Raw genomic sequence first — 12,120 nt, forward strand, 5'->3', positions numbered from 1 at the left:
AAACCTCACAACATTGTGCTATTTGTAATCTTGTAGTATTAAAATTTGAATAAAAATATATTTCATTGTGATCCACCTCTGATAATGGGTTTAAATTTTAATTCTTTCCTGATGCATTGAATAAGAGAAATGGCTCGCAATAAGACCACTGACCTAAATCAATATTTGCCTCATTTTAATTCTACTCAAGCTGAGTTCAGAATACTGTCAAGGTTTGAATATATTACAGTTAATATAAAGGGCTTTCATCAGACGAAAATAAATCAGTACAGAATAATCCTACCCTTCCTTGACAGAAGAGTAAAATAAGAAGAGCAATGTGTCCGGCATTTACACAGAGACCAATCCGTTGTCTAAATGCAATGTTTTGTATCTTTTGTAGGTAAATAAATCAATCAATGCATTTACATGATGGTAATCAGACCAGGGGGGTGTTTCACAAAGATTTAAGTATGACTTAGAGTCGCACTTAAATGTCTTGTTGCCCGCAGTATAAAAAAGGCATGACAGCATTGGTCAGATCATGCCAAGGGGACGCGCGCTATTGCGTATTGATCAATAAGATTGCGCTTTGCATATAATGTACGCGTCGACATTTAAGTGCGACCTAAGTCATACTTAAATCTTTGTGAAACACCCCCCTGGTCTCATAGCACAATCTATATGAATTTCTGTCTGCCAGAACCAATGAATTTTGCGTAAAATAAAGTACCAAATATTTGATTTAGGTCAATACATGTATATGTCTTTCTTCTTTTAATAAGGTAGAGCAGAAATGAAGTCATTAACCAGTAAATTAAGAAATCAAATCTACAACAGTGTAAAGCAGTCTGCAAAGTGGCAAAAACAATACAAAACAAAACAAAGCCACAATAAATTCCGCAACATAATCACGATAGTACAAATGCTACAACACGAGAAAGAAATGTCTTCTACACACTGAGAGAGTTTGCCTCTCTCGTATATAATAGAACAGTCATCCGAAGAAAAAAGCAGTGTGCTGATTTCAGAGAGGAAGATATTCAATTAAGTTTTGTGTCGTTATAAATGGTGTTAAGTGTCTTCTTAATTTAAACATTTTAGAAAACAAGCTCAATGTCGTCAATTTAATACAACTATCATCAGAGGTTTAAGCACTAAAAATATGAATTAAAAAATTGTTTAAAACCTCATCATTGGGCTGATTATCAGCACTCCCTTCATTTCATATTTAGCAGATCTTTCAAGCAAAAAAACATACATGCTGAAGTTTTGACAATGTCTGCTTTGCATAGATGTAATGTTCATGTAGACCAAGTACGAAGTTCAGCTTTACCACAAGAATGAGTTCATATTCAATAACTAAATTACATTCCAGTCCTGTGTTACTATGGGGTGTGAAGGCTTGGATTCATTGCAAGGAACTCCCTTTCCCACTTTGAGGTTTTCGGCTTTTCATTTGGCGTCGATTCCGAGAAGAGTTTCATCTTATCCCTAAAGGACATGTTTTTCATGTCCGGTGAGACATTCTTGGGCTGCAACTGTTGCTTGGCTAGTCTCTTATCTCTTGGGTCATTGTAGACTTCTTGAGCACCTATCACCCCAGGGGTGTCCCCAGTGCGATAGACAGGTGGTGGACCATTCTGTGGTGGTGTGCTGTATCCCAGGGTATTGTTTACAGAGGCTGGAGGTGGTGGTGGAGGTGCTGGATTGTGATTGTGCATGTAGTCATTCATGGGAGCTGTGTGGAAGTTGTTGGTGTAGCCGTTGCCAAAGCTTGACTGCTGGGGCGGTGGCGCTGGTGTACCACCGGAGTTATTAGAACTTATACTCTGTTGGGAACTGATGGACCCTCGGTCACCTGCTGATCCAAGATTATTGAGTGGATCCACAGATGTACTTGGTCGCTGTCCAGGTCGGAATGTGACTCGTTTGGGAGCTACGGGAGGGGGAACCTTCTTGAATGGTTTCGGTTTGTTGAGGAAATTCGCATCTGTGGTACTGTATCCATCTGTTGGCGGCCTTTCAGGTGGTGCTGCTTGGACATAAGGTTTATTCGGTCCTGGGACGTAGCCTGCACTAACAGTAGCATGGACCATGCCAGTCTGACCCGGTCGTGACACGGAAGCGTTCATATCATTCATTTGGCGGGGTGGGTCATCAAACGACATCTCCTCCAAACGCCTTCTCTCCTCTTCCAGTTCAGCTGCCCGTTTCTCAAACTCCATGCGCTGTTGCTGGTGCCTTCGCTGCATTTCTTCCTCTTGCTCTCGTAATCTTTTCATCTCCTCATATTTCCTGCGCTCCTCCTCTGCTTGGCGTCTTAGTTCTTCCTGTTCTTTAATCCATTTTGCCCGTTCTTCCTGTAGTTTTTTCAACTCCAGCTGAGCATTTGTTTCTTCGTGCTGTTGTTGTGCCCTTCTGTCAGCCTCTAACTGTCTTTGTCTCTCTTCCTCTTGCCGCTGCAACTGTTGCTGCCTTTGCTCTTCTTGTTGTCTCTGCATTTCTTCCTGTCTACGCATTTCCGCCTGTCTTCGCATTTCCTCTTGTCTCCGCATCTCTTCTTGCCTTCTTATTTCCTCTTGTCTCCGCATTTCCTCTTGCCTTCGCATATCCTCTTTTCTCCGCATTTCCTCTTGCCTCTGCAGTTCCTGCTGTCTTTGCATTTCTTGCTGTCTTTGTAATTCTTGTTGCCTTTGAGCTTCCTTCTGTCTTTGCATTTCTTGCTGCCTCAACTCTTGTTCCCTTAGCTCTTGCTGCCTTTGGACTTCTTGCTGGCGCTGCATCTCTTGTTTTCTCTGGAATTCTTGTTGCCTTTGAAGCTCCTGTTGTCTCTGCATTTCTATTTCTCTCTGACGTTCTTGCTGCCGTTGCATTTGCAGTTCCTGAACTCTCATTTCCTGCTTTCTTCTCATATCATTTTCCCTTTCTTCTTGTCTTTCTCTTTCAAGCTGCTGTTCTCTTGCTTTTTGTGCAGCGATCTCAGCACTTCGATTTGCCATTGCCATTTGATTCTGGAACTCTGGTTTCTTTGTTAAATCATCTTCCTCATCATCATCTTCATTGTCCATCATGGATTCTTCAAGGCGTTGCTGGAACTGCTGGTCAAGTTTCATCTTATTCAATCTTTCTTGTTGAACAGGAGTAAGTGAAGGCAAAGAAGACAAATACTCAATTTCATCATCTCTCATCAGTCTAACCTGTTCTTCAAGTCGCTTCTCTTGACGTTCTTTCTCCTCTCTATCCCAGGGAGAGCTTTTTGACGAGAGAGATGCAGAACCTGTAGGATTCATGCCTGGAGCGGAATTAGGAGGTCTCCTTTCCAAGGATCCTCGAGCTGCCTCAGCTGAAGCATTGGTCCTCTCGGGAGGCATGGGAGGAGGAACAGGTTTTGGACCCAGGGGAGGCTTCTGCTGAGGTGGAGTTGGCTGACTTTCACTTCCCACTGGAAGTGTATCACGAGTAAGGGATGACGATCTGTTAATACGCCCCTGACGAGGAAGAGAAGCGAAACCAGAGTTTGGTGACTGTCTCGATGGGTCTCCTCCCATTCTGTTGGCTCTCTCTTCCTGCCATCGACGGTATTCCTCCTCCTCGTCCATATTTTGAGGTGGTGGTGGAGGGAGGTCATTATTATCTTGCATTTGGGAAGCTGAATGATCTAGTGGCGGAGGTGGAGGTAAATCATCACTTTGTGGACCACTAGGAGCATATTGCCTAGATTGATCCTCCCTAATCGTTCTGGGTGCTGGTTGGGGTCCATTTGGATGATCAGGCCCCCTTAATGTGTTCCCTTCACTGTAAACCCTCGCCCTGGGCTCTGGAGGGTCATCAATCATATCCCCTTGACTATAATTCCTCTGGCGTGGTGGCATGCCATAATTATCTCTAGAGTCTTGCGGTGGTGCTGGCCTCTGTATTTCTCCTTGAGGCCCAATCCTGAACACCCCAGGTGGAGGGCCATATCTGTTGGGTGGCTGTTGCTGCTGCATAGCTCCATCCGGCATGCGCTGTTGAGGTGGTGGTCCTCTTGGTCCCATGCCCGGTTGCTGACCAGGTGGAAACCTTGACTGCGGCATTGGCATTCTTTGTTGAGGGCCTCTGGGACCCATTTGACCTGGAGGATACTGTCCTGGATGCTGGGGGGATGGTCCTCTCTGCCGCTGCTGCAGATGCTGCATCTGCTGTTGAACTTGGCGTGGTTGAGGGTTAGGTCTCATCTGACCAGGCCTTTGTTGGGGAATAGGACCTCGAGGGTCTGGAGACTCCCTTCTCGGATCACCTGGTCTGGATCCTGGCTGCCTTCTGTAGGGCTCCTCTTCAAAACTTTCAAGTGATTTGTCAGGCATTCCAGGACGCATGTGTGGATCCTCCTCCCTCCTGAAGGGTGGTTCCTCTCTGGGAGCATGACCTCTGTATGGCTGCTCATCTCTCTTTTGAGAAAGGTCCACAGTGGACTTCACTGGTCTCTGGGATTCGTGTTCCATCGGTTCTGGGTCAAGGTGAGATACAGACTTGGACCTTTGGGAAATTGGTGGAGTAGGGGTTGCCTCCATACGGCTGAAAGTAAAAGATAAACAATAAAACAGGAATTAATGTAAATGTTGTTATTGACAGAAAGAAACTCCAACACTCCTTTCCAACAGATAACCTTCCATGAAATCAGCATGATGATGAAATCATGGTAATTGATGAAAGGACTGATACAATTGTTGGTCCTGTTGCATTCTTCCAATGGCACAATGCTGTCACTGACAGCAACTTACATTGTAACATTGCCAAACAGCCTATCAAATCGGTTTTCATGGAAAATACAAATCCAACAGGTTCTTTATACGTTACAAAGACAGTATGTATTCTTTCATATCTATATTTCAGAGCAAATTTACATCTCAAGGGGAGGATGATAAAGTTTCTTTGGCCAAAAAAAAATAACATTTTTCTTCCCACAAGATATATCAAATGACTTCAGTGTATTTTTTGTAACTAAACATTTACTCTTACAGTTGTTCCTCTGCTATTTCATCAAAAGCAAAAAGGTGAAGGTTAGAGTTGTGGTGGGAGTTATGGTCCAGAATCAGATGAAGATTGGGACTGAGGTTAAGGTAAGGTTCATGTTTGGGGTCAATTTGACCCCCCCCCCTTCAGATCTTGGCATTTTCATCAGGAGCACTAGTCACAGGAGCAATCATCATGGTACCATATTTTCAATTCAATAGAGATCTAAGAATGAAATCTATATGAGTGAAATAGTGTAACACAAATTAAATCCATAATTTTACATCCCCTTATTCAGATCCCTTGACCTTAATTTGACCTACCTCCTTGGTTCAGGCCTCATGCCAACAGAGCCATGGCGGGAGTAGTCATCTCTACCGTTATTGCTTGTCATTGGCATGTAGTTACCTCTTTCTGGTGGTCGATCCTCAGCTGGAAAAAAACAAAAGATAGAAAAATCAGTTTAAAGAGACATTAAATGACATAATTTGTGGACTCTCACACTATTGCTTGGAATTATGTACGGTAATCAGAGTGAACATAGTATTGATTAGAAAATTATTCCTGACAATTGGGATAGGAAAATTAAAAAGAAATATTGGCTCAAAATTTTGAAATTCAAATTTAAACAAGATATCATTTAAAGATGGGCAGTCTCCACCTTTTTATTCAATCAACTAAAATCCTGTATGTAACAAGATCAGTGTGGAAATATGTGATACATTTCAAGGCTTAATGTAAATAAACTATAATTAAATTCCTAGTTTCTTTTTTCAATAATGCAGATTAATTTTGTCATGAGTTTAATCAAAATATCAAGTATCAAATTTGAATATAAGTAAAGTCTGAAATGGAGTTTGAAATTATGATATTTTGTGTGAAACAGAGAGGAATTACCAATAACAAATAATCTTGAATAAATATACTTTTGATTCCGCCCAGTTGTAAAAGAATAAAAATATTCCTATATTTCACTTAAACAGACAAACATAAAACAAATGATAATGCAGAAACATGCAATATAACATGCAATTATACTTGGAATACTAAAACAAAATGGACAGAGTACGTAGGGAGATTACAAACATATGATTAATTGCTTGAATGTTTGCTTTATAAGTCATTTTTTTACCAATTTTGATAGGATATGCAATATTGCAGGTTTTCATACAAATAAGTCAGAAGAAGAAAAGGCTAAGGTATTCAACATACATGTTGAATTTGGAAAGACACAAGCAAAACAACAAAGAGATTTTATCATACAAAAAGAAATGTAACAAGTATTTCAGTGGAAAATGCATCACACACAAAGGGTGCTTAAAATGTGTAGAATAAGGTTTGCACAGAAGTTACAGTGGGATAGTTGAAATTAACGAAGATCATACAAGATTTGCAATATTATGACTGCCTTTGGAGAGAGAAAACAAAATAAAATGATTTTTTTTGCAGAGAAAGAAGGATATGTTAAGCAAATTAAACGAAAAATTGGTGCAAGTATTTGAGGGATGTGAAAAGAACCACTCACAAAGGGAAACATGCAAATGGTAGGATCACAAAAGGGGCAGACTCTAAAATAATATGAGGGGGAAAAAGGCATGCAAGGATACCAAGATATAGAAAACAAAGAAGAATCAATGTGGTTTGAACACATGACAATGGACAGGAGGATATTCATAAAAACATTTGGAATATTTGGAGCAATAGAGGGAAATAAGAAATTACAGGATTTCAAAAGGAAGCGGGAGATTTGTAAAATGAGATGAAAATGCAAGAATACTTCTAGTTAACACAACAGAGTGTGGCATGCATGACAGTGGAAATAATATTAAATAGAAATTGGGAGTGTGAATGAACAAAAAAAAGACAGAAAGAGAAGAGGAAAGATTTAGAAATGGGAACAATCAAATGTTAAATTTGCGGCATAACATGCTTTGAAATAACTGAAGAACACCGATACAAATGACACAGCAACCTACAAACATGGCAATACAACTCAACACTGATATTCTTCTCACCGAGATTGGGGGACGACTTGGCCTTATCGGCCTCTCTGAGGCCCACAAGGGGCACGCCAATCATACCCCTAGGCATGGTGGCGATGTCCCTAGGATCAACAGACTCCCTAGGGGCACCCATACCAGGGGGAAGGGTACCAGAGCGCCCTGATAAGTCTTCACTGACAGGGCGGGGCTGACGGGGTTCTCCTTTGTAAGCTGGGGGAGGGGAAGGGTAGATAAAGGGGGGTGGGGTATTGGAAAGGGTAGGGATGGGGGAGATAGGTCCCATCGGGAAGCAATAAGGGTGGGGTAGGTAAGAAAATAACGAAAATAAGTCAAGATCATATCAAACTGAACAAAGCACAAATTCTGATGGAGACTTAATATATATATCGAAACCGGGATGGCCATTGTGCAAAGTGATTTCAAATTTATTAGTTCTACCTCAGGTCAACCATTTTGAATTATATCATAAAATATTCATTAGTAAATTCATTAGTTAAATCATAGATTCATTGATTATAGATAAGAGTTTAATTATGTATGTCTTATTTCATTATCTTATATTTTCATCAACTATTGTTTATGTTTTGTATCTTTGTAAATTGTACGCAATTCAGCCGTAAGGCTGCTAAGTACAATGTTTTTTCATACCGAAATAAATAAATAAATAATGGAATGAGAAATGTAAACCCGAAAAGACTGGATAAATCTGAGACTGAATTCATAATCCTATTCACTAATGAGGCAAAAATACCAATGTGCAAGATGTTCAATATTTAAAAAATATTTACATACGCTTGAACAAACCACAAATGTTATGTATACTTTGAGTAACTAAATAATATTAAAATGTGTCACCCCCCTCAATCATTATATTTTCCCCCCTTTTTTCTTATCTCTTCAATCTCTACTTACCTCTTTGCTGTGGGGGTGTTGCCTGGCTAAGAATCTGAGCCAAACCATGGAAAATGGCACCTTGCTTGGCTATGGTCATCTCAACGATCTGTCCAGACTTGACCAGAAACTGGGCAGCTCTGCATACCAAGAAAGAAAACAACAGAATGAAGGTTCAGATACTCTCATCAAGTATCCAATATTTTTGAAAGACTTGTGCACAAGTTAATTTCCCAAATTAAGGTATTCAAATGCAACATACTCAAACAAACAATCTGGTAACAAACACTGTCTGTCTATTTGATATGGTGATTTTTTTCCCTCTTTGTATTACCTTAATAAAATGTTTGCTACATAATGAAGTAGGAGAACATGATGCAATAAACCTAATCCTGTAATAACAAGTCTTCTATATAAATATCAGAAAGATAGATGAAGCTCAAATTAAATTATAGGCTATAAAAGGTTGCAAATATGAGTTTATCAATGAGATTTTAACAAACTTAATAATATGTATTAGTGCTGCAAGTCAGGCGGCATGTTCGGGTTCGGTTCGGTTCGGCAGGGTTCGGCAATTTTCTTCCGAACTTTGGTTCGGTTCGGGGTTCGGCAATAAATGCCAAATTAAATTTAACATAGACAATAAAGATCGCCGACCTACAAACAAGTATACTCTGGGAAGAACTGTCATGTATTAATAATAAATTTTGTTTTTTAAAAAGAATAGTTAAGATAATTGTTGAACTTTCTTTTGTTTTAATAAACAAAAAATAAGTCATTTCTACTTTCATTTTTCAAATGAAAATAAAAAAAAATCAAAAGAAAAAAATATTGATAACGAGAGAATCAGGACAGAAATAGAATTACAAAGATCAGAATATTTTTTTCACGATTATTTCATGTAGCTATAATCATGATCGATTACGATGTCATTGCCAACGCAGCTTCTCAAATTGGAAAGTGTTGATCGGGAATGTCGAAATAGTAGACAAACAACCTCCACTCAACTGTTATTATACCGGTAAAATTCACATTCCAAAGAATATGTTTTAGAAAGTCCCTATTTCCTGAAAAGTGGTAAAATCTGGTCAATGAATTACTTTAAAAAGATAAAATATCAGTCCATTCTTGGTCCAGAAAGATCGATGCTACGTGACTTCAAACATATTTCTAACACGAAAATGAGTACATGGGACTGTACTGGGTATTTTAGTGTTGTGAAATCACTCGGTGTTGATCGTCAGAACTAAGACGGAACTGATAATTTATCATTTCATTTTCAGTAATTGGCCAGATTAACCACTTTTAAGAAAATACTGACAATGGAAAAACGTTTCAAGTTTGGAATACGAATTTTACCTGTATAATAGCAACCGAGAGCAGGTTGTTTGGACTTCCTGTTTCAACTTTCCTTACCAACCATTTCTGGAACATCGATCAGGGAACATGCGTTGATTTTGTTTAAATTTTTATCTTTTTTGTTTTTTCAACCTCATTCCTTCATCTCTTATTTATTTATCTTTTATGTTAATATGGAAATTTCATCAGGTGGAATATATATACTTTACCATTACTTTGTCATTTACGAGGAATTAATTTATGTCTTTTCAATTAAATGTACATCCGATTACAGCAATACGTAATTCAACTACACTTTTTAACTGAGTTAAGCTTAAAATGTCCCCACATTTTATAAGGAAAAAAATATATTCATGTTTAGGCCTGGGACGATTGTTATTATTACCATTCGATTATTTCCAGGAAAAATAATTGAATGATTCGATTGTTCGTCGGGAATCACGTCTTTTAAGTCACAATAGTTGACCTACTTTATGGTGACCCCCCCATGAAGAAATCTCCATCAAAGTCACATGTTTAGCATAAATGAGGCCCTTTTCCCCCTTCTCCATGATTTTTTATATCAAAAGAAACTTCATGAAATGAGATTAAATCTTTCAGTTTATTGTTCCAATGAAAATCTTTCCTAAATCAATACTGGTACCCTGGTATTATGCATGCATCCCTCCAAGTGCCACACCCCTGCATATAAATGAATCAGCCCCGCCGAGTCCAAAGACGTAAACAACTCATTCATGAAGTATATTCTTTGAGACTGAGCCCAGGTGGAGCATTTCACTTGAAAAATTTCATCCCTTGCCCACACCATGTCCCCGCCTCCACTTGTGGCACTGCCCACGATGCTACACATGTATTTAAAAAAATATTTCATTTGAAATACCTTTCAAAATTACGATTTTTTATCATTTGAACCCACATGTATAACTGGGTCTATTTTTGGAGACTAGTCGAGAAAGTACTGGTGAAGGCGGGCGCGTGTTGGAATGTAGTTTTCATTGTGTGAGGGGGATATAAAAAAAGGTTGCATTGTTCTGAAACATGAAAGAAATTCTCCGGCTCCCACCCCCTATCCTTCCCTCTCTCTTTCCCTCACACGCACACACACACACAGATGGGGGAGGGGTCAATTTATTTCTGAAGTCATGACCTTTCCTGATAATAAAGGGAACCACATGCCTTCCGCTTCTTTGTTTCCCAAAGTTTCATTGGCTATCCGAAGGTCCAATCAGCTCAAGTGAGCTGGTTATGTGTTTACTTATTATTGTGCACGCACACAATGACTTATTTTGTGTATGAGGGCAAGGTCGGGTGGGATTAACATTTTCGGAGCGCTATCATGTTGGTATGTAACTGTGAATGTGATACAATCATTGATAATTTTTGAAACATTACCTCGGTAAAATAATTTTTAAACCTGTAAAAAACAGCTGTCATCTTTGTTTTCTTGTCATTTTATTATTATTATTTGGGTATTAGAGTTATGCCAACGTCATAATCGGGATCTGCCGAACATTCGATTAGTGTATATTTTGCTAATAGATTGGTGATTGGCGGCATGCCAATCGAACCATTCGATCAATCGATGTTTACTCCCAGGCCTATTCATGTTTATAAAAAAAAAATGAAAATGATAAAAATTTATTCAAACACGAGACTGAAACTGTCATACTTTGTCATTTACGAGGAATGAATTTATGTCTGGTTCTTTTTCTTTATTAAATACAAAATGATTAGGTCCGATTACGATCACGATCGATTACGGCAATACGTAAATACACCACACTTTTATACCGAGTTTAGCTTCAAAATGCCCCCTCATTTTATCAAGAAAAAATATATTTATGTTAATAAAATATTCTTAAGTTGATAACAGTTCAATCAAAGACGAGATGGGAGCTATCAGTGGATTTTAAAAATATATTGAGTGGAATTCTCTTTGTGCACAATCACTAACCAATATATATTTTGTTTATTTTATACTTAAATCTATGTAGTCATCACAATCACGCATTGCATACAAACATACTTTTTTTTTACCGAACTTCCGAACCAGGCCTTTGAGTTCGGTTCGGTTCGGTCCGGTTCGGAAGTGCCAAGTTCGGCGAACTTCCGTTCGGTTCGGCGGTTCGGCTGCAGCACTAATATGTATGTCTTGGCTGTAAGCAATTATAGAATCAATAAACCTCAGGGGCCGTTTTATAAAGCTGATCGTAAGTTAAGAGCGAGTTTAAGAACAACTGGTTTATCTTTTTTTACGCTCTAAACCATCGCCAATGATAATTTTGGTATATTCCATTTACCACAAGAAATGATCACCAGTCGTTCTTAAAGTCACTCTTAACTTACGAACAGCTTTATGAAACACCCACCTGGGTGCCGTTTCATAAAGGTGTTCGTAAGTTAAGAGCGACTTTAAGAACGACTGGTGAACCTTTCTTACACGCTTAAATCATCGCCAATGTATATACAATTTACCACAAGAAATGATCACCAGTCGTTCTTAAAGTCACTCTTAACTTACGAACAGCTTTATGAAACACCCACCAGGTATCCTTCGTGATAGCTGACTGGGATTTAATAAAAAAATCAAAATTCTTTGTGCTCAAATCAAACACAATTCATATACATAAAGTTTGTATATTGCAAAATAAAAGAAAACACAAGTATAAAAAAAAACTTACGCATCCTGATCCAGGCCAAGTAAACTGTTCCCATCCACAGCAAGAATTTGATCACCAGCCTTCACTCTGCCATCCTATGAAAAAAAAATATGTTATTCCATGGCATGAAAATGAAGGTTTATTAAAAGTAGGCAAAAGATGTCCAAGCCTGATCTACAGAATGGTAGAACTATATATGATTTTTTTTTATTCCAAAGGGCATAATCTAA

General features: G+C 38.7%; 1 protein-coding gene across 3 annotated transcripts in view; it reads right to left on the reverse strand.

The window, feature by feature from the left end:
• Positions 1-769: 769 nt before the first annotated feature.
• LOC121414046 (afadin-like) overlaps positions 770-12,120 on the reverse strand; it is a 76,288-nt gene continuing 64,937 nt past the window's right edge. For all 3 annotated transcript variants that reach the window (XM_041607093.1, XM_041607092.1, XM_041607091.1), the window contains 5 exons: positions 11,912-11,985; positions 7,893-8,011; positions 6,993-7,190; positions 5,301-5,409; positions 770-4,539 (listed from right to left, as the gene is read on the reverse strand). In XM_041607093.1, coding sequence (XP_041463027.1) covers positions 1,368-4,539; positions 5,301-5,409; positions 6,993-7,190; positions 7,893-8,011; positions 11,912-11,985 — 3,672 coding nt within the window. In that variant the 3' untranslated portion in view covers positions 770-1,367. The remainder of the gene's footprint in view (positions 4,540-5,300; positions 5,410-6,992; positions 7,191-7,892; positions 8,012-11,911; positions 11,986-12,120) is intronic.

Source organism: Lytechinus variegatus, chromosome 4, assembly GCF_018143015.1.
Source record: "Lytechinus variegatus isolate NC3 chromosome 4, Lvar_3.0, whole genome shotgun sequence".
NCBI lineage: Eukaryota > Metazoa > Echinodermata > Echinoidea > Temnopleuroida > Toxopneustidae > Lytechinus > Lytechinus variegatus.